This window comes from Pogonomyrmex barbatus, unplaced genomic scaffold (genome assembly GCF_055798465.1).
Source record: "Pogonomyrmex barbatus isolate J1 unplaced genomic scaffold, ASM5579846v1 scaffold5, whole genome shotgun sequence".
NCBI classification, from domain to species: Eukaryota; Metazoa; Arthropoda; class Insecta; order Hymenoptera; family Formicidae; genus Pogonomyrmex; species Pogonomyrmex barbatus.
In genome coordinates, this window is record NW_028297149.1 from 9515467 (window position 1) to 9536799 (window position 21333).

Consider the following 21333-nt stretch of genomic DNA (forward strand, 5'->3'; position numbering starts at 1 on the left):
GAATCTACCTTTTGCTGCTCCTCGTCGCGTTGCTCCATCGTCAGTTGCATAGTCAAGGATTTCTGTCACATATAGTCAGGAAGAAGTATATTTCTTCAATTACCAAATTAATATCAATGGCCAATTATTAATATCAGCAAATTTTTCGCTCGCTTTTTACGTCGATAAAATAATTTCAATTATGAGGGTCATTCAAATATTAATAAAATATGAAATTTATGATAATGATTTTTAAAGTTAATTTATTGACAATATTGGGTCTTTTCGTAACAAGCGCGATTAATCTTTCATTTAAAATAAGGAAATTCGATTATATGTTATGAATAGAATTTAAAAAAGTTGAACGATAAATTAAAAATATTGCATAAAAATAAAAAAATGAATAATAAAAATGAATAAAAAAATGAGAATAATTGTAATTTATATAATGAATAATATGTACTCAAATCAGAAAAAAAATCTAAGGCTCATACGTTGGACGTATTATTCGCGTACGATCAAAATTTAATCGTTATTTAATCTCACCATGAATCAGATGAACGTGATGTAAAAGATTCAAAATGAATGATGTGAGATCCGAGCAAGATAAATTTCTCGCATAATCGGCATGTCAAATTTGTAATTTTATTACGTAGTATATAAAAAAAAAATTTACAAAAATTATGTACAATTACACATTTACAAAAATTGTGTACATTATCACAAAGACTGTGTGAGACTTTAATCGTTGACGTTTTTCCGCGATATTGAGTGTTTCTTTTGCTTTACTTACTTCGTGTTACGAATAAAATTGTCAAATGTTAATATTAACTTGTGTGAGATTTAGTGGTGAGATTATATAGTATATAATGTACATAATATGTAATGTAAATATTTTATACAAAAATATATAATGTTAAACGATAAATAGCGCTTCTCGCGCGCTTTGTCATATTCTAGTACGATGCAAAGAGGGAATATAAAATACATTATATAATCTCGAAAATAAATGAAAATCATTTTTACAATTAACAGATAAGAAATAAGGCATGCGTACCCTTGGATTGCACCGCTATTGCCTATGCCATCTTGGCCTCCTTCTCCTCCTTTCATATCCCTCTATTACAGTATTTTCTTGTAGCATTCACATACATACATACACATTCACTTGCGGAAGTACAATTAATTATGATTGCACGCAATAATCATCAAAAATACGATAATCGCACGGCACTTTGCACGGCATTCCCGGCGTTAAATGCACGCGACGTTATACTTTGCAGCATTACGGCGCAGAAATAACGCGGAGAAATGACGATCGTACAATCGCAATATCTTGCAACGAATTTCAAATAGTTGAGGTCATACAACCAAAATTACTCGCTATCCACGACGATGCATAACATATCTGTAAAAATAAATAATCCATATTTAAAAATATATATTATTTTGTAACATAAATCCGAAAATTTGTGGATGTTAATTCCCGTTATTAATAATACATAAGTGAAATTTAAAGGGTGAACGTTACCATACAAATTGCAGCATGATAGATTTTTTTATACGCAACAAGCCCGCGTCTCGTGAAAGATTTAACACTCGTTATAAACACGCGATGAATATTTCGTTCGCGTATCAAATTGATTTCAATGAATCTATTTGTATAGAAGGATATTAATACCGCAGAATACATTGCTTTTCATATAGGATTTATAAAAGTGGGAAATCTACAATCTACAACACAAAATACTTTTATAAAGACCGGTGCAATAGTTGGAGTGAGCTTAATCCGAGTAAATTTCGTGCTTAAAATAACTAAAGCGAGTATCTTCTCTGTTCCTAATTACATTTTAAGCGCCAGCTTGCACCGGATTCCCTTAGTGAATTTTGTCCCCAAGTTCTATATATCCCCGGACAGAGAGCTTGATTGAATAACCGATCAACGGACGCGACTGGCGCAGTTATTCATGTATGTATATATGTATGTATGTTAGAAACTTGTTTAGCGTTGCCCCTCGAGACTGAAATTCTGCGGTGGCGTCGGCTGTTGCAGTTGGTTCTCCAGACATGTAAACTCGCGCCAGCCGATACGCATCCGTACTATCGTAACAGCCGTGCTTAATTCCAGTTGCCAGTTTATAACCGCTAGACGTGTCCTCGAACGAGCGGAAAGTAAAAGCTTAGAAGCCACTCGCTGAATCTTCACTGGAATTCGAGCAAAATTTTCATAAAGTAATTTCCCAAGATGTTCCAAGACACGTTGTTATTGCAATCGCTGTCAATTAAATTAAAGAGAAAGTCAATTAAATCAAAGACTTGGAAATCCAAATACGATAACATTGATGACTGTGTCATATAATAATCATAAGATTTGTTTTAATCGCACAGTCTTCCTCTCGACAAAATTGAAATTAAATTTCTCGCGCTAAGTTCGTAAATGAAAGTTATCAATATCCAATGGGAAGATTAATATTAGACGTCGAGCGATGTAATACATTACATTGTATAAGACGAGAAGTCACCGATATATCTCTCAGGCTCCTTCGTTTCGCAACGCTATAAATAACAACTGCCCGATATAATCGGGCGATATTCCACAAAATTAGAAAAATGTTCGATATAGAAAAAGAAGTGCCTACTCCTTAATACAACTCATCGATCGTCGTTTATCCCACCCCTTTTCCTCCCAACATCGTTTTCGCTCCTTCGTTCTGGCGTATCTAATATACCAAAGAATGCACAATGCAATCAGTGCGGTGATGTGAACCAAATCGAATTATCGTCATCGAGATAAGCCAATCAGGTATCGCTCGCTAAGATCAGCTGTGTGATCGAGATTCCTTTAATAGCTTCCGGGTGGAGACACTGCCAGCGTGAACCGGATCAACCAATTTCCTAATATCTAAGCATCGATCGCTCGTGACAGCTATTTACTTTACTCTCCCTTTCCTCCTTTCCTCTTTACCGCGCGATCCATCAAGCGACACGAGAGCGCGAAGGTCCGGAAGACGAAAGGGGAGCAATAGCGGAATATCTCTGGTTCCTTCATTTCTCACCACCCCTTCTTTCCATGGTCCCGTATTTATATAGTGGCTTATTAGCTACGCTAACGGGAAGCCAATTTGAGACCCGTGCGGTATAATGAAAGCTAATTAGGAAATTTCCCGATGGCGGCCCCCGCAAATTAATCGACTCCTACGCTCCAACCCGAGTAAACGAATCTCCGATAACACGTATTGCCGGCTGGTAATAAAGTTCGATGGATTCGAGCACGGGCGACGCGTTCGTTACTTTTTCCTCAAGACTCTTAAATCCCATTTAAGCGGACGCTTCCCTTAGTTGAGTCCTCTATCGAGGATCCATCGGTAGAGTCTTGGCTGCTGACGCGGATGCATTTCCATATGACGAAACGACGAAAGCGAGACGTGGCGGAGGAGAACGTCGTGATATCCAATTATACGCAAATTAAATTTTCCGCGGCATCAACGAATTATCGATCTCACGAGAATATCGGAAATTTTGTCCGAGAGCTTATCAATAAGGAAAATCCCCGAGCGTTTACTAAGAATTTTATTCGCGGCACGACGCCACGCTAAATAAATTAATATCGCGAGATGTCAGTGCGTCACCAACGTGAATTATAATTTAAATGGAAGTAATACTGTGTAACGTAATGCACAACACATAGCGCGGAGCAAGGGATTAAATTAATAACTCCAACCGTATTGTGTACGTGTGCGGCGTGGCTCGCATGAAAATCTACTTTCCCGCCGCGAAAGGCTGCGCTTAATGTTTTATTTATCTCTGCGTCAAATTGTGCATAATGAATATGGCTCGCCTCGCATGATACCATGTTGAGCAAATGAGTTTTTCATCAGCGAAATATCAAGTACTTAACGGTAGAAAACGGTAGAAAGGTCTGAAAGCTGATGTTCCTTGACGAGGGTGCGTCGCTACGCTTTCAATGGAAAAATTAACGTACCTTAGCTAATGCCTATTTTTGCGGCGCAACTTTTTCCTCGTCGCGGCACATTTCCCGTAGGCGAAAAAGGGACATTTACCGCTTCGTTTCGTCGTTAAGCCGTCTGCGCGCGGCACGCGAGCCTTGCGATGAAAATTGCATTACGTTCGCCGAGTAACCTCGTTTGGAAAGTAGCCGCATACGGATACAACGACGGTCAAAGGCAATTAATTCTATGTCGATTAATATTGACTTTCATTTTATGTTCGAAGGGATACTTCCGCCAACTCTGCTCCGCGCATGATATTCCACATGTGAAGAATAATATTTACAATTGTCTTCCGTCCATTGTGGAACTTCTCATATTAATCCTCCTCCTCCTTATGTTTGGTTCATATAGTACCGTTTATATTTGAGTATAATACAATTTGCTACATAATCTATCTCACCAAGCTAAGAATAATTGTGATGTCGAAGAGCAAAGAATATTATTTTGTTAAATAATATAATATAATAATATAATATAAAAGTATATATCGAAAAATCGTCGAATGACAGATCCAAAATAAAAAAAAAAACGATTGATAAAAGTCTGACTGCGCGTCTGAGGCGCTTGTAAATGTACGACGTATCGCGACGTGTCGCGATGCATCTCGAGTGACCCAATTTAGAGAGTGCTCAAACGTAGGCGAGCCTGAGCGACGCCTAATAAGGTATGAAGAGACGTACCCGGAGTACGACGAAGTGAGCACGGGAGGCGGACACGTGCACGCATATCTGTCAGCACGTGTCCGTTTTGCGCCTCGTGCGACAGTGTGCAGTATGCATAACTCGCAGTGCTGAACGCGCCTATCCCCCCATCGAGCGATGCGGCGCGATGCGATGCGATGCGATGCGATGCGATGCGATGCGACGCGACGCGACGCGACGTGCTCGTCGTTGTCGTCGCCTTCATCGTTATCGCCGTGTCGGCGGTCACATATGCATATTCAAGCTGCCCGCCTAGACGTCGAGTAAATTAGACCATTTGGCCCGCTCCATTATTGAGGGAAACCAGCAGAACGAAACGGCTGCGAGGTTGTAATGTGCGACCGGTGCATTTGCAACTTCGTGACTCCTCGGCTTTCGCGAAGTTCGCCCAAACGCCGAAGGGACGCGAGGAGCCGCGGGGGGATTTTGGGGTAGGACCAACTCGACAAGGATACTACTTGGGAAAGATGGTCCTACAGGGACAGTAAAATGTGCATCATCTCCAAACTTTGTCAGAACAGACGACGCGAGTTCCTAATATGCACGAATTCTAAATATGTTTTCCATAATACGTGTGAATATAACAAATATATAACAATCTATTTCTAATTCACGTTATCAAATCGTAAAGTTAAAACAATATTATTTTCTCGCGCTTGTTTAACTAGTACTTTGTGGAATTTTAGAGAGGCACGCTTAGAGAGAGAAAGAGAGAGAGAGAGAGAGAGAGAGAGAGAGAGAGAGAGAGAGAGAGAGAGAGAGGGTGGGGAAAGGAAAGAGAGAAAGAGAGAAAAAAATATACTGGGTAATATACCTTGCTACATGCGTTTCGAGGCGCGCGTCTCATTACCAGCGCGAAACAATTCGCGTGTGCGCACAAGCGAAAGATAAAATCCGCAATTTTCCACGTCGGCACAATAAGTTGCAATTTCAGCACTTTGGAAGTTTGTTCACTTCGCACGAAATCACTGCCGTGCCCGTCGGCGTGGGCGCTACAGACGGGTTTCATTCATCGCACCATTACAATACTATCGTGATAGACGTGAAAACGGCGACGCGCGAATGCGCCGTTCGCAATTGTGCGAAGCGAAATGACGTGCTGGTAGCGCGGTTTTGCATCGGAAACCGACGGCGCGGCCGCTCACTTCCGGTCTGGTTTCGCGAGTCAAAGGAAGACCTTCTGGTTCCGTTTGCCACGCCAGCCCCTACTGTTCGGCACCTCCTAATGTTAATTACAGAACGTCATCCTTTCGTCGTCCTTTCATTAATGAAGAAGAGAACTCCGAATCGGAGAACATTGTATTTTGGAGCAATGTCGGCCAGAATGCGATGTCGCGATCAGATCTTCTTCAGATTGAAGGATGATCGAATGAACAAAAGATACACTGACCGACATTAGCGATCTCGTTTCATCCTGTTGTTACAGAGAACTGCTGTAGTGATCTACAAATTTCCTGTTTAAAATGTACGTCCGTTCTCTCTCTCTCTCTCTTTCTTAGACAAAAAAAATATAATAATCAATTTTGTTATAAAATAATAACGAGCAATGGTCGCACGGCACTTCATTCCCGTTTCCAGCTACTTAACTGCAACCGAACGTAATCCAACTCCTGGCTGGTGGAAGAGCAGCGAGCCATCTAATTTCATATACAGAGAGCATCGAGAACGAAGACTTCTCTGGATTTATAGTCGCGGTTCTTGGAAAACAAGACTCGAATACGGCGATTCTCGTTCTCGACGCGGAGAAATAAGATATTCGCGAGTGAGTGCCTTATTCGACAGTGTTCCGCCGGCGAAGAGACGAGTAAGTTGCCTCCTCGCGCGCTTTTAAACTCTCGCGCTAAATAAAGTCGAAGGACGTTTAATTTACATACATTTAACTCCCCCTGCTACTTCCTTCTCGCTCTTCCTCTCTCTTTTCCCTCTATCTATTCCAGTCCCTCGGCAACGGTATTTTCCTTCTCGTGCGGTCTGATCAACGGTATCTCGCGCTCGTCCCCACCATAACGGCGACGACGACAATCTCCCAATCTTGGTCCAGCAACCCTGGCTATTTTTTCTCTCGCCCGATCTTTTTTTCGAATTCTTCAGTGGCCTTTCTCTCTCTTTCTCTTTCCGTTTTCTTTCGCTATCATTTCTCCCATCGCTTTTATTTCGATTCATTTTCCATCTCTCTTCATCTCTGCGCATTGCCTCTGTTATCTCACTCATGCATCCACGTGGTCTCTGTACCTTCCATCTCTCTCTCTCTCTAACCCGAAAACTCGCTGACCCAATTTCTACAAAACTGCATTGCGTGTCCTACCTGCACGCGGTTTCACCTATCTACAGCTTGCATTCGAAACTACCCTCTCCTTTCCCTTTTACCTTCCAATACGCCCGATATTTCACCCCTGTGTGTGTGTGCATGGCGTGCACGATGTGCACTTCCCTCAGTCTCCATTCACCTCGCGGACACGGGTAAAAAAATCTACCATTTCGACCGTCGCGTTTCGTGTCTCCGCTTGAACGACGACAACGGGTGGAAATAATGGCAAAAAAAAAAAGAGAGAGAAAAAAAAGAAAAGTGATAGCTAACAGTATTCGCGGCACAACGTAACGAGTGATAATATGATGAAGAAAAAGAACGAGTTAATGAAAAACCAAAAGCCCTCAACGTGTCAAGTGCTGCGGAAATGAACTTTTTAATTTGTCCCACTTTTTACGTATCGTTTTACTTTTATCGAAAGGCTACGGGAGCACACTTTGCAAGAAACGTTTGCTGGCAATCTCTCGCTTGCCATGTTACATATACGCTGATATATAACAGGTACACACAAAACGTTGTAATGTATAAACCCATGCTCAGCCCTCCAACGTCGCCAATCTATACCTGTTGTTTGACGCAGTCAAACCGTAAATACCTATTTGGTGACCGCAAATTTTGCATTGTCAACGTGATACTTTCAAATTTGCAATGAGTTTACGTTGTAAAATTGCGATTAACATCGGGAAATGAAACTCGCATAATTCATCGCGTAATTCGATATACGATACGATATTTAAACTCTACCATATACGATTCAGTGGTAATAAACGATAAAAGGCAGACAATATATTCCAGTTACACACGCGACAGGCACACACTTTCACATTTCCGTTCTTATACTCCAAATCTAAAATTTCCCGTACATGCGAGATAGTGTACTGCCGGATCGATATTATCATGTAACATTACGGAGTTTGTAAGACGATCTCATATACACCATAACGGCTAAGTACCTGGTATTCTAAAACAAAACCGGTCTTCGTTGTTCGAGAAACTCAAGTCAGCGCTCTCGAACGCAGCCGTGCTTATTATTAATAGCGCCACGTTAGCAAGTTTTAATAACATCACCAGTGTAAGGCGCGTATATAAACGCGTCGTTTATCGTGTCGTTAGTATACCGAAAACTAACTTTCGGCGGTTTCTCGAGGCCTAGATAAAGCCAAAAGGGAACACGCGACATGATTCTCTTCGGATCTATCCGGCGGAAAATCACTGGAGCAGGGCGGATTACGTCGAGATCCGGATCCGGAAATCGAGATAAAAGCGAACGGCGATCGTTCAGTCCGTCAATGAACCGTAATTACTGGCACGGATCACAACCTGCGATTAAATCCCGCGCTCGATCCGTTGCGACCCGTAGCAACAATTCTTGATTGCACTTTTCCGATTTTCCACGCTCGAGTAACCGATCGCGACTGGTACGCGGCTGTTGTACGGAACGGATAGAGAAAAAACGAGCAGGATGGCTGGGAGCTCTGCGGAAGGAACGTTCGCCGCAAGCGAACGGCGAACCGATAATTCATTCGAGTCTCCGCGCGGAAGGCCGTGGTTCGGAGGCGCGTTGTTACCAGGTAAACACACGACCGCGACTCGGAGTCAAAGTGTCATGAAAGGTTAAACGTAGTTGAACGAGTTCGCGTTAAGTTAGGCTTCAGTCTCACGCGCCCGGATATATCGCGAGAAGGCGAGGGGTGGTGGGACGGATGGGGCACCGCACCAGTTTAATGATCTTACTAACTCGGACGGGCTTTTCCATTATTAGTTCGGCCCGCGGGTAAACTCGACCTATCTTCGTGTGCTACGACATTGGTGCCACCGACAGTGGAGATACCATCCTGATGAGATCGTGCCCCGCTCGTTACGCGGCGTGACGACACGAGAGACGCGTGATTAGGATTAACGTTCATGCATTCGCCGTTTGACCCCTGTCTGGGTTATCATGACGTCAATGGCTTGCGACCCTACACCGCCGCAGTCCATCATTGATGGTTTTTCATGGAACCAGAAGGGGGTTAAAGCGACCCAATCTCACGTTGTCCCCGGTGTATCGTGACCCGGTTGCGAAAGTGCGCGTAATCAATTATTTGCCCCTTGACATCCCGCGATCAATCGGTCGAAGCCTCAATTTGAATTTGCGCGAGTGTTCGAGCGACCCGCGCGTATTTATCCACTGATGTTTGCTTACGTGCGAGTCGAAAAATAAAAAAAAGAATTTGCTGATAATCGTGGGAAAACGCGCTCGCAAAAAATAACTTTCCGCGCGACGCAAGTTTTACCGCGCGACTTCAGATTTTTCCGAGGCGACGGTATTAGCGAACCCCGGCGTCCGAGGTCGTCTATTTTTACGACAAATAAAAATATTTTATTAAGGCGAACGGAAGTACGTCGTGCTGCACGGCGCGCCCTCGGTTATGAAACTTTCATATCCAGGCCGTACGCTCACCGGTAATGCAGAGTTTAAAGGCAACGGTAGATCTTGGGGAGGTCGAAAGGCGCGGTTTATCTGTCCTTAGAGAGCGATGCGATTCTTTTTAGATTACGAGTACTTTACGTATTGTACGTAGTATATACCGATTGTAAAGTTCCGGAGTGTCCTTCGCGCAAAACACATAACTACATTTTAAGTAGAAACTTGTCTCTTATCATAATCTGTAGAAGCGTATTAGAAATCTAGACCTTTCAATTAACTAAGACAGCTGATTAACAAAAAAAAAGATGTATCATTAATATCAATCTCTTATCTGGGATCTATCGCCCGTATCACACTTCGTTGTACGCGTAAGTTGTATTGGTGTAAACTTTCGTGTTTAAGGGGAGGTTCTTCACACGCTGTGCTTCATCCCCTTTGCAAGTTACCCTCGACCAAATACGACGGATAAGAGAGGGATGAGGGAGCGAGCAACAACACTACGACGGCTCTCGAGAATAACAGCGGCAGCGTTGTCCGCGGTTGAAATCCTCTTTCCTTTAGAGGGAAGAGTAAATATTATCGTGGAGCTCCCGCACGATAGTTCCGTAAATAAAGGGCAGCCGCGTGCGTCACGGGCTATAATGCGATTCGATCGCATTAACGCCATCATGGATTCGCTACCGTTTGATTTTGAACGCGTTTTCTTTCGCTAATTCTCGGCGAATTAGATCAGCCCCGAATTTATTATTAATTCGGCGTTTTCTTTCGCTAATTCTCGGCGAATCGAGGCGGAGACAGAGAGAGGGAGAGTTTCTCTCCCGCGGGGGTAGCGTTCATCGATGGATTAACGCGGACGGTTAATTGTAATCGAGTCCCTCTTCGATTAGACGATAACGATTATTTATGCGAGATACCGCGAGCTAGTGCCGTGTACGACGCAAAGTTTATCGCAGGTCATACCGAAATGAACGTGCCGGCTACACGTGTCGGGTTTAACCATTAACCCGGGCTTACTCATACACAATTCAAATGTAACCCGAAGCCACGGCGATCTGAGCTCGCCGTCCTCTAATTTAAGCCACGTCACAAGAGCGGCGCACGTTGATTAGCCTAGGCAAATGATTGGTGATACGTACGCCCGGTCGGCTATCTCTTCGGTAAGCATAGCTTATTTATACAACGAGCACGGTGCTCTCCGCGTTTGCATTTGATAGTAAGAAATTGCGGATCCTATTACACGACTACAATACATAAGCCGCCGCATAAATGCGATACGTTTTAAGCATGCGCCGCTTCTATGACGTCCCGGTCGTCGAGTTTTCGCTGATACTGCTGAATATATTATTCGCGAATTAACATACGACGTTAATTTTTCTTCGCTTTTCTTCGTTATGTACCACGAAGGTGGATATTTAAGTACTTGCCATCGAATAATTTAATGCATAATAATGCCGTCGGATTTGTGCCGCGAGAGGAAAAAAAAAAAGAGATATAAGCCGAGAAATCAATATTTTTTCGAGGGGTCGTAAAATGAAATCCTATTGAAATTCGTATTCACCGAGTCGTCAGGAAGCGGAATTTTACTCCCCATCGATTTCTCCTTCGGTACGTACGTTATGGACGCGGAGCTATTTCTATCCCTGATATATCCATCGGATTACGCAATCTGCTAGGCTCTTCACAATCGCACTGTCGGTCCACCTGAACGAAGGAAAATCCAGTTATCGGCTGTACTACTTTGCATCCGAGAGGCCAGCAATTTGATTTTAGTCTAGATATCGGTCGACACTTCAATTAATAAACCGACTATGGTAATTATCACTATCACCGGAAACGGGGAGAAGGGAGAAAGTTAATCGATGATCAAGATAACGAGAATGATACGCCGGCAGCAATCTCCATCGGCAGCAAAAATGGATGTGAAAATGCTACTTTTCGAATGCGCTAAAAAGTGTCGCAACATTCGTTCGAGTGCAAGTACATTAGATCGATTGTTGGTCGTCGACGATCCACCACCAGTCTTCCGTTGTACAACGAAATTTATAGGATACTTTTCGCGTTTTCGCCTCCCCCATATTTGGTGCTTCTTCGCCTATCTATTCCCCGACGATAAAGCGCGATAACTTGAGAAAAATGCGTGATCCAATGAAACACTCGAGGAGACAGAGAGAGAGTCGTAAAGCTTCTTCCTTGCAGTATCGCGAAACTCATTCGAGTTTATGGAACGCGTCCGGCGAACGCGTGCAAGCGGAAGAAAAAGAGAAAAAATGATCGCGATATGAAATGTGGGCGAATTAGAAAGAGAATTGCGCGAAAAGAGTTTGTTATAGAAGATAGAATGTTCGATCTTCTCCGATCTTTTCTCGACTGTTCCAATTATTTAGGTCATTTAAGTTTAAAATGACTTTGATTTACTTGCATAAACTTATTAAGCAAATATAAAAGAAAATATTAATATTAATGTAAACAGAAATAACACAATTTCAAAGAAAAATTACTATATTTCTAATAAATTGATTGTAAATTTTATAAGAATATTTATTAAAAATGTTTAAGTATATCTTAATTAAATATTTTCATTTTTATTTTTTTTGTTAAATTATTTTTATTAATAATATTTAAATTTATGTTATTTTAACTTATTTTAATACGTATGATATAATATATTAATATATTTGATACAATAAATTCATTTAAACAGTCCCACATAATTTTAAAGAATTATTAATTATTAATGAATATACTTCTTCTTTTCTTCAATATTAACAATTAAAAAAGTAACTTTATACTATAATAATTTTAAAAAAATTACATTAATATTAAATTTGCAGCAAATGTAAAACTGCCATCTAAATTTGCATAATATACTTTAAACAAAAAGAATTTATAATTTTTGATCTACAAAGCAATCAAAACAATTCAGTTAGCTTAATATAATTAACAAAAAATATTCTAAGTATCCAACTTTTGAATTATTGAATTATTCAATTCGCTTAGTATACTTTCAGTAAAAGAAAAATTTACAGATAATCTACTTCCAACATGTTTGAACTAAGAAAGATTTATAATAATAATATTTTTTAAATAAATTTTGAATGAGATGAAAAAGATATATATTTTTCAATTGATTTAATTTAATAAAAGTCTAATAACATTGGAATTAATTTGTGATTTGCCAGCCCATTTGACGAATTAGTTTTGACTTTTTGACTTATTCTTTGGCTGCAACTAATCACAAAAAAAATATGAATCTCGGTACTCGTTGGATATGATCTCCTTTTTGGCGACACTGCGAGAATCTTGCGTTTGCAACTGAGCCGACATGGTAAATCGCGCATAATCGTGAGACATCTCGCTGTTCCCCAGACAAGTGAGCATCTAGGTCAGGGCGTAAAGTTTAAGGGTTACCACTGACATTTGCATATCGTTTGAGGCGCGAGACCTCGTCCTCTTGGAAAACCGGATATGGGCGTACACAAATATGCGCACGCGCGTATCTTTACGGTCGCAAAATTGCAACCATATTACCGCAAGATAATACGCAAACATATCTCGAGATCTTGATAATGCAATTCAAAGTTTGTTTGTAACTCTTTGCTCATTCATAAGAAATAAAAATCGATATCGTTATATGACGTCTCTCTTCGTAAGGTGATGCACAGAACATCATGATGTTACTTCGTATCCTCGTTACGCTTTTCAAATAGAAAATAATCAATTTAACGCACTCTTATTTCCCAATGTTTCCAGCTAGCTGTTTCTGCGGATATAGTAATTTTTCTTTTAAAATTATTCTATCATTAATTATACTTTAAAATTAATACTATTTTTGTTTATATTAATATTTTTTAATGTTTGTTTAACAAGTTCTTATGAATAAATAAAGAGTTCCTACTATTTCTTTATTAGTTGAATTTTACTTAACAGAGAAGGGAAACAGCTTATCTTAACGTGATGCAATTTTTAAGTGTGTAATATAAAACTATGTATAAATGTCATAAATTGAAATTATTATATATTATAATCAATAATTATATTCTACTTGTTTATGACGCAAAATCAATAAATTGAAAGCAAATATATTATCGGGTAGCTTATGGATCTAATTTATATGACTCGCTCTTACTCACACATTGTCTTGTGCTTTTCTGTTAAGACAGTTTTAGTTTTGGATATTCCATCCAATATTATATATTGATGATTTCAATATGAAAGTAGGTCATCCGAGACTGCAATTGGCGCGTAATGCCAGCCTCGCGTATCGCGTTCGATCCGCGACATTTTGTCATAATCGCACGAGTTGCATTCGAACTGTCACAAGAAATGTGAATTACAATTCGCAAATCACGACACGTTTTGCGATCAAACGTGCGATTTGGAATCCACTTTAGAAAGAAATGCTGCGATTTTCAAAGATTCAACATCAACGGAGAACTGAGTTTGAACAGCAGTGGAGAACTGAGTTTGAAAAGCAAGGAAACTTGAGTATCGAGCGGATATTTAGCCACAGACGAGTGTTTCAAGACGGCGATCTATCGAAAACTGCGATTATCGATTTGCTTCAATTGCTGCGATTTAAATTAAACCTCGCTTTTATTATCGATTTAATCGCTTGTAGTCATTTCGCTTATGAAAGTTGTTCTATACTGTAATTGTATTACCGTATAAAATAATCTAATTTTAAAAAAAAAATCACAATATTTTATAAAATTAATTTTTTAGACTTATAACTTTAATTTAAATAAAAAAAGAACTCAATAAATTTTAGTTTTAAACACAACAATTACTTAAAGGGAAGAATATAATATGAAAATATATGAAAATATATTAATTCTATATGTTTACGCAAACCTGATGTTGCAGAAGCAGTGTGATATTTTTGTATGATCCTGTATAATCAATCGTCGCTTTGCTGCGCAGTTTCGTGACCATCTCGTTCGACGAAGTATCGCACGAGTTGTTTCCGCGTTGTCGACGGAAGTGGCGGTGCGGCCATGTTTGAGTCTTTTTAGGTTGGTTCATTGGCAGCACGTTGTCGGAACGGTGAGTACGTTCGTTCTTAATTGTTTCTTCGTAATCGTACAGTTTTGCTTGATGTTAAATCTTACGATAAACTCAATCACTTCTACAATTCGCCTCTCGCAAAAGTCATTTTTGAACAAAAGTAGCTTGAAAAAACAAACGCAACTCGGCGCGCTACGACTCTGCGTTGTCAACGTGATGTGTCTCGATCATTCTAAATTTTAGTGTCTATTTCTCATGATTCTGTCTACTTCCCAATAAAGTTGCACCTTGAAAACGACTTTAATTACAATTTTGCAGTATTTTCGGATAGTTGTCGGTCGTAATTAATCAACATCGCAATTGCGATAAAAATTCACAACTCGATTTTGTTCAGATAAGCCACCATGCAAATCTTTGTGAAGACCCTCACGGGTAAAACCATCACCCTCGAGGTAGAGGCCTCCGATACCATTGAAAATGTCAAAGCCAAGATTCAAGATAAGGAGGGAATTCCACCGGATCAGCAACGACTCATCTTCGCTGGCAAACAGCTGGAGGATGGACGCACTCTCTCAGATTACAATATCCAGAAAGGTGCGAACACATATAATGTCAGATTTATTCAACTTGAGTTAAAAATAAAACAAACTATATATTGTGATATTTCAAATATAGTTACAAAGTTTTATTAAAATAAAAGTAAAAAGTATATTGCAACATGCATGAGAGTAACTGTATTTTTTTGTCTAGAATCAACCCTGCATCTGGTACTTCGCCTCCGAGGTGGTGTAATTGAACCTACACTGCGTATACTTGCACAGAAGTACAACTGTGACAAGATGATCTGTCGCAAATGCTATGCTCGTCTTCATCCACGAGCGACCAATTGCCGTAAGAAGAAATGTGGTCACACGAATAATATCAGACCAAAGAAGAAGCTGAAGTAGATTAAACGTCTAATTCCATTTTCCAAGTTATGGGAATGGAAATATATATTTCTTATATATGACATCAATAAACTACAACTGGTAAACTGATCTTTTGTATTTTATTCTTTTCATACGTTCAATATACATACATTTATATAAATATATAAAGAAAATTACATGAACGTAAATTAATCTTATTATTGATAATTGCACATAAATTAGTATTAATATTAGATTAGCTTATTGATATTTACAATGTGATGAATGAGTTCAAAACTTATAAAATGCAAAATTAATTGAATTTATCCTGAGCACGCTGGTTTCATAAGCAATTTGTATTGAGAAGCATAAGCTTCATATATATTCATGTCATTTGGATTTGGTGCCGTGCCACCTACCTAAAAAAATTCATAAATAGAAAATTACAAGATATTTTAATTAAATGCAATATAATTACATACTGTGGCTCTCTTCACATATCGCTCGTATATACTTATGCTTGCATCTTTAACACTAGGTAATGTAATGACTGGAGCTACAGATTCATGAAAGGATGCTTGCTGAATTAATTTCGAACGCAATTTAGTATGATCTATAGGATATGTCGCATTGCGTCCTATGAGAACAAATCTAAAAAAGGGAAACGTTAAAATGTATAAAAATTTTTTTTATATTTACAAAAGATATGTTAATTATTACCTTTTATAAAGAATAATGTCATTGCGCTTTGGATATTCCGGTTGTGTGCCGTACACTTCTTTCATAGATGGAAACAATAATTCAAAAGAAACCAATTCTGAACTGTCTTTGGAAGTAATTAATTGAGAATCATCTATCTGTTGATGACTTTCATCCTCATCTGAACTTGAATCTTCACTTGAACTGCAAAAATGATGTTAATTCAAGTCGATTTATAATCCAAATTATTAAGTTATTAATCATAACTATTAATTTCTATTTATAATTAATCTTCCGAAGAATAAAATAGTTAAATCTTATATATACCTTGCGCTGGATGTTGTACTACTTGTACTGCTTTGGCCAGTCATAGATGGATTTTTCATGTTTAAATTTTTACTACCTGCCTCTTCTCTCCGTCTACCTGGTCGTACACGAACAACGAATGGACTATAGCAAGTGGTAAAATGTGGCATAAAATCTCTAACAGAGTGACTTATTTTATATGCATATACTTCGGATAATAAAGACAATTCGTATGGCCTAAAATATTTAAATAAAATTTTTCATGAAACTTAACACATGAACAGTTATATATAATTATGAAATAAGTGACGTTACCTGTGATAGTCATAATAAACATCAATCATTTCTTCTATTGAATTTTGTACTTGTATCATTTCTGAACAGGATTTAGTTACTTCGTCAAGTGCATAAGGAAGACATTTCAATACACTTTTATCCCACCATTGTGTCAGAAGTCTCCTTTTACGCAAGTAGTGACAAGCAGGTGGATGATGGAGATAATAATCCGTTAAAATTTCCCATATGGGAGGCTTACTTTCTTCAGGTATGAACAAACCTAAGACATGTAAATACATGTAAATACATTAATTACGCGATAATCATGGATTATTTCGTCAAGATTATGTAGATATATGTTTACTTACCCAGAAATAAATTGATTGTGTGTTGCTTTTCTTGATCACTAAATGTATTACTGTAATATCTGCTTAAAGTTTGCATAATGTCGTTACCTTGACTTGTCCATGGTGCAGTTTTTCTAAATGATAATAGTTTCGCATAATTAAAATTATTTTAATTATTATTACGCCTAAATGTAATAATGTTACCTATATGTTACCTATATGTTTTAATTCTGTGTACTAATTGTGAGCCACCATATTGCAAGGCTAGAGTATCCCCATGATCTTCATACAATTCTTCTAACATCCTTACGCAATCGGAATCAAATTCGAGTTTAGGAGATTCTAATACACCCAAAGCACATAACTGAAATCCTAAAGCGCATTTTCCTATTGCAAACTGAGCTGTATTAGTTCGATCTAAACAATCTACACAATTTGTCCTGATAATTCCAGTTTGCACAGTTCCTTTTCTAGCAAAACATTCCTTTACTTTGTTCTCGATTTGATTTAATTCATTTGTTTTATTGATTTCTGTAATTGAGTCGGAACCACGTATAGAACTTGCTTGTCTGTTATAATCCCATTTAATTAAAGTATTAATAGAGCTTCTGGTGTCATTTAAATTAGATGACAAAGTTGAACTCGAACTGGTTTTGTGAAGTTTCCTCATATTGTTTTGTGGTGAAAACAGATTTCTCTGACTATAGTAAGGATTTTGTGACTGATAAATACCAGTCTTTAATACAGCATTGTGAGCAATGTTCGCTAATCGTCCCATGACATTCACCTTTTTTCTATAAAAAAAAAAAATATAGGAGAAAATTATAATGAAATTATCATTTTAATATATTTACAGTTTAATATAAACTTACCTTTTGCTCATACGTGCCATATCAAAACTTATATATTGAATATGATGCTCTGGAGATAGGAATTGATTTAAATATTTCACAGCCATACTTAGTTCTTCACTTAACGTACTTTCATGTTTCTTTTTCTCCCGTTTTTTTACTAAATTTAATATTATTATTGGCGATCCGTATCTTTTCAATAATTGATTAAAATGTGCTCCTAGAATTATTTTAAAAAGAATGTGAGAATAATAATTACACATGAGAAAGACAATTGATTAGTCGATTTTTATTTAAAATACCTGCTGTTTCTACGTAAGGATCGGACAAATCACAAGTTATAGTTGGTTTTGGAACCATTTTACTAACATCCTGACTCCAATGAGCAGGTACTGATCCACGCATTTGTACAAAAGAACTAAAACGTCCTTTACTTAAAGAACTCACGCCAGAGTCGTGAACAATTTGTTCTGTTTCTACTTCGTTCGCGACATCTCCCTGCATTTAATCAATTCATTAGTAATAAATAATAATTAATAATAAATATCTATAAGAAACACATAAATCTATCTATACTTACATCAAAATTTGCGCCGCGTTTCAGAAAACGTGTTCCTGCATACTTATTACTTCTTCTGGCAATAACGGTGACGTACATAGACCTTCCAAAAATGCTCACGTTTGACTGACCAATAAAGCCATGTATCACATACAATATCCATTCAGGATGTAAATCCTTTTCTACGGGCTTTAAAAGGTGAGAATTCCACACGAAACGACGTTGTGGATTACTACGTATACCATAATCCATATATTTCTCGCCTTTGCTATAAATATGCTCCATATTATTATTAATCATATGCTTTTTTTATTATGTTCAAAGTAAATAAAAAATATATTCAATCTTTTTTGATTAAATTATGTACACAAACATGAGCAAAGAAACATGAGCTCAGTATAAAAGTTGCATAACGTACCATTGAGTCTGCCAATCTTTTCTGAATGTCCACATATTGAAAAAATCCTCAGAATCGTCTTCTGATTCTTCAGATTCCTTTTGGCTAGCAGGCATATCAGTGAGAATATCAGATTTAATATGCGTTGATGGTGCCATATTGCTTTGAAAAGTATGTGATATATCATATGAATAACTGAAGTAAAAGTTACTGCTGAGATCAATACTTTGGAACATTTTTACGTATCTCTGTTCGTCGGGATGAAAGATTCGTATAATGTCATTTGGTATGTATATCATTGATGTATCTTCTATTTTATATATCGTATGATGACCGATTACTGCAACTCGGCGACGTTTCGTGACTAGGATTATATAATATCCTTCCAAAAAACGTACAAATCCTGCATCAGATATTTGTTTTCTAAAATATGTCTGTCATTATGAATTTTTATTAACTGAATGTATTTTAGATTTTTATATTATATTTTTATATTATATTATTAAATAATCGATAGAAGAGTTGGATAATTTGCTTGCATTTTATACATAAATCTAAGTGCTACTAATCTTTGTAATACATAACGCCTATTGTTTGTGTGGTATGTAATATCCATGCATTTAGTCTACACGTATGAGAAATATCAAATATATACGGAAATATCACATCATGCATGAGGTAGGATATGTACATACCATGATATACCATGATGTCTGTTTGTGAATATTAATTCTGTTAATCATATGTTTATTATTCGAATTGGCTGCATATTGTGATTTATCAAACATCGATTCATTAATCGAATAACTCTGTATAATGTTGTCTAGTGTAATCAAAACATTGCCACACATCTTTGTAAAATTAATATCCGAAACATTTTTAATTCACATGTTGATAGATGAACAAACAATCGATAGAATTTTTGTTTCCAAAATTAATTTTCTCTTTATGCAACAAAGTTATTCTGTTTGCAATAATATATAGATACATCTACCTTTGGCTTTACCAATAAAAAGCTCGTTATGCCTTACCAAGAAGAGCAAAAGCTGGCACTAGCCTGGGGAAAGTATCTCTCTGCCACATGTTCTTCCAGGTGAATTTAGTTTGTGTTGGTTTGTGCAGTGGCTTTTGTAATTCATGTTGCTCAGGCTCCTCTGATATACCCGAACTAGGTGCAGGTTCTTTACTATTTTCGCCTTTATTAGCAAGCAAATGTAAGTAAGCTAAATCTCACGTATAACGCAATTAACAATAATTCCGATAAGATGCTTTTAGTATCTGATGCAAAACATACAGTAAACTTCAACTAATGATAATACATCAATATTATAATTTCTTACTCAACAATGTAACTGTCACATACAGTATATATTATATTACTCTTAAAGTGCAGACACAATGAAAGAAATAAGAAACAAATTAAGCGTTCAAAAATTAAAAGTAGTTAAATTTCAACATACAGTTTTTCATAATCAAGGAATCAAGATTCTGTCATAATGAAAAGAAATTTTCTATTTCTAATATTTCTATATTCTTTAATCTGCTTAATTCCTTCTTCCATTTATTTCCATTTATCTGAATCCTTATATTATTGAGTGGAAAATTATAGTATAATTATAGTATTGATATAATATCACTATTAGTTGATGTTTAGTAGATAAATGATATTAACAATAGCATGTGACTTATGTATGTGATATACAGAAGAATCAAATATCATACCATGAATAATAAAGCTTGAGACACTGAGGAGCCTAAGCTTCAACGTTCGTATCAGTAGCATAGTGTGGTAGAGAAAAGAAAAAAGGAAAAATATGCGTATACCATAGATTTCAAAATGATCGTTTAAATCAATATTTCAATATATCAATATATCAAGTAATTTCTATTTAATACATATATGCGAATACTTATGCGTGCAGTTAAAACAAGTCTGCCAATATGCATTAAAAATACAAGTGCAAGTGATCTTACCAACAATCCCAAAGGCTGACACAACACGTGCAACACCGCCCACGTTATTGCGTTGTCTCGCCCGTGTTCGATTGCCCATGTCAATCATGTTAACGAGATCTTTTATCTCATCTTGAGTATATTCCCTCTTGTCATCCACCACAATCAATTCCCTCGGTTCCATCCTGTCGATCTTCAAGACTCGGAAACGTGTCTGCATATTGTTGGATCCCATCAGATAAAATCGCTATAATGATCCATAAAGAAAAGTGTAAAAAATTATTCTCTTTTTATAAATATCATTAAAACATACTTGTGAAACTCACGGATTTTGTCTCGTACAGGGCGATTTTCTGTATGGAGGAAATAATCGGGTGAAACACCATGGTCGGTTTGCCCTGTTCCTCCATGATGACGTTATATTTATCACGAAAGATACAATGGATTGATTTTAATTGTCAAGCCTTAATTCTTTTGCATGATCCTTAATCCTTTTGTCGAATTTCTGACAGATGATACACACGAAAATATAACCTAATCTTTAAATCGATGTATATTCCAACCTTCGTTCTTAAATTTGTCGAGAGGGCGTTAGATGCACAATGCATTTTTCAAGCTGTGAAAA

The 21333-nt window shown here is 37.6% G+C and overlaps 2 protein-coding genes and 1 long non-coding RNA gene across 8 annotated transcripts; 1 reads left to right on the forward strand and 2 right to left on the reverse strand.

The window, feature by feature from the left end:
* Nucleotides 1-604: 604 nt before the first annotated feature.
* LOC112552657 (uncharacterized) lies at nt 605-14397 on the reverse strand. 3 transcript variants are annotated; one of them, XR_016140497.1, is made up of 2 exons: nt 14260-14397; nt 605-2184 (listed from the first exon to the last, which is right to left on the reverse strand). It is a non-coding gene; the product is annotated as an uncharacterized LOC112552657 (long non-coding RNA). The 3 variants fall into 3 exon arrangements; XR_016140495.1 differs by lacking the exon at nt 14260-14397 and adding an exon at nt 13539-14201; XR_016140496.1 differs by lacking the exon at nt 14260-14397 and adding an exon at nt 5505-6830.
* RpL40 (ribosomal protein L40) lies at nt 14303-15449 on the forward strand. Its single transcript, XM_011639182.3, has 3 exons — nt 14303-14451; nt 14807-15006; nt 15163-15449. The coding sequence occupies exons 2-3, from the start codon at nt 14817-14819 to the stop codon at nt 15357-15359; spliced, it is 387 nt and encodes a 128-aa protein (XP_011637484.1). The 5' UTR covers nt 14303-14451; nt 14807-14816; the 3' UTR covers nt 15360-15449.
* On the reverse strand, nt 15442-21304 carry FIG4 (polyphosphoinositide phosphatase FIG4). 4 transcript variants are annotated; one of them, XM_011639183.3, is made up of 15 exons: nt 21035-21304; nt 20730-20955; nt 19787-19951; nt 19451-19468; nt 18777-19158; nt 18380-18626; nt 18102-18297; nt 17821-18019; nt 17164-17742; nt 16970-17082; nt 16641-16881; nt 16347-16562; nt 16041-16223; nt 15803-15971; nt 15442-15739 (listed from the first exon to the last, which is right to left on the reverse strand). In XM_011639183.3, exons 1-15 carry the CDS (start codon nt 21116-21118, stop codon nt 15644-15646), a joined length of 3114 nt encoding a protein of 1037 aa, XP_011637485.2. In that variant the 5' UTR covers nt 21119-21304; the 3' UTR covers nt 15442-15643. The 4 variants fall into 4 exon arrangements, with proteins under 4 accessions (XP_011637485.2, XP_011637486.2, XP_011637487.2 ...); XM_011639184.3 differs by lacking the exon at nt 19451-19468 and having other exon boundaries at nt 21035-21303; XM_011639185.3 differs by lacking the exons at nt 19451-19468; nt 19787-19951 and having other exon boundaries at nt 21035-21301.
* Nucleotides 21305-21333: the final 29 nt, after the last annotated feature.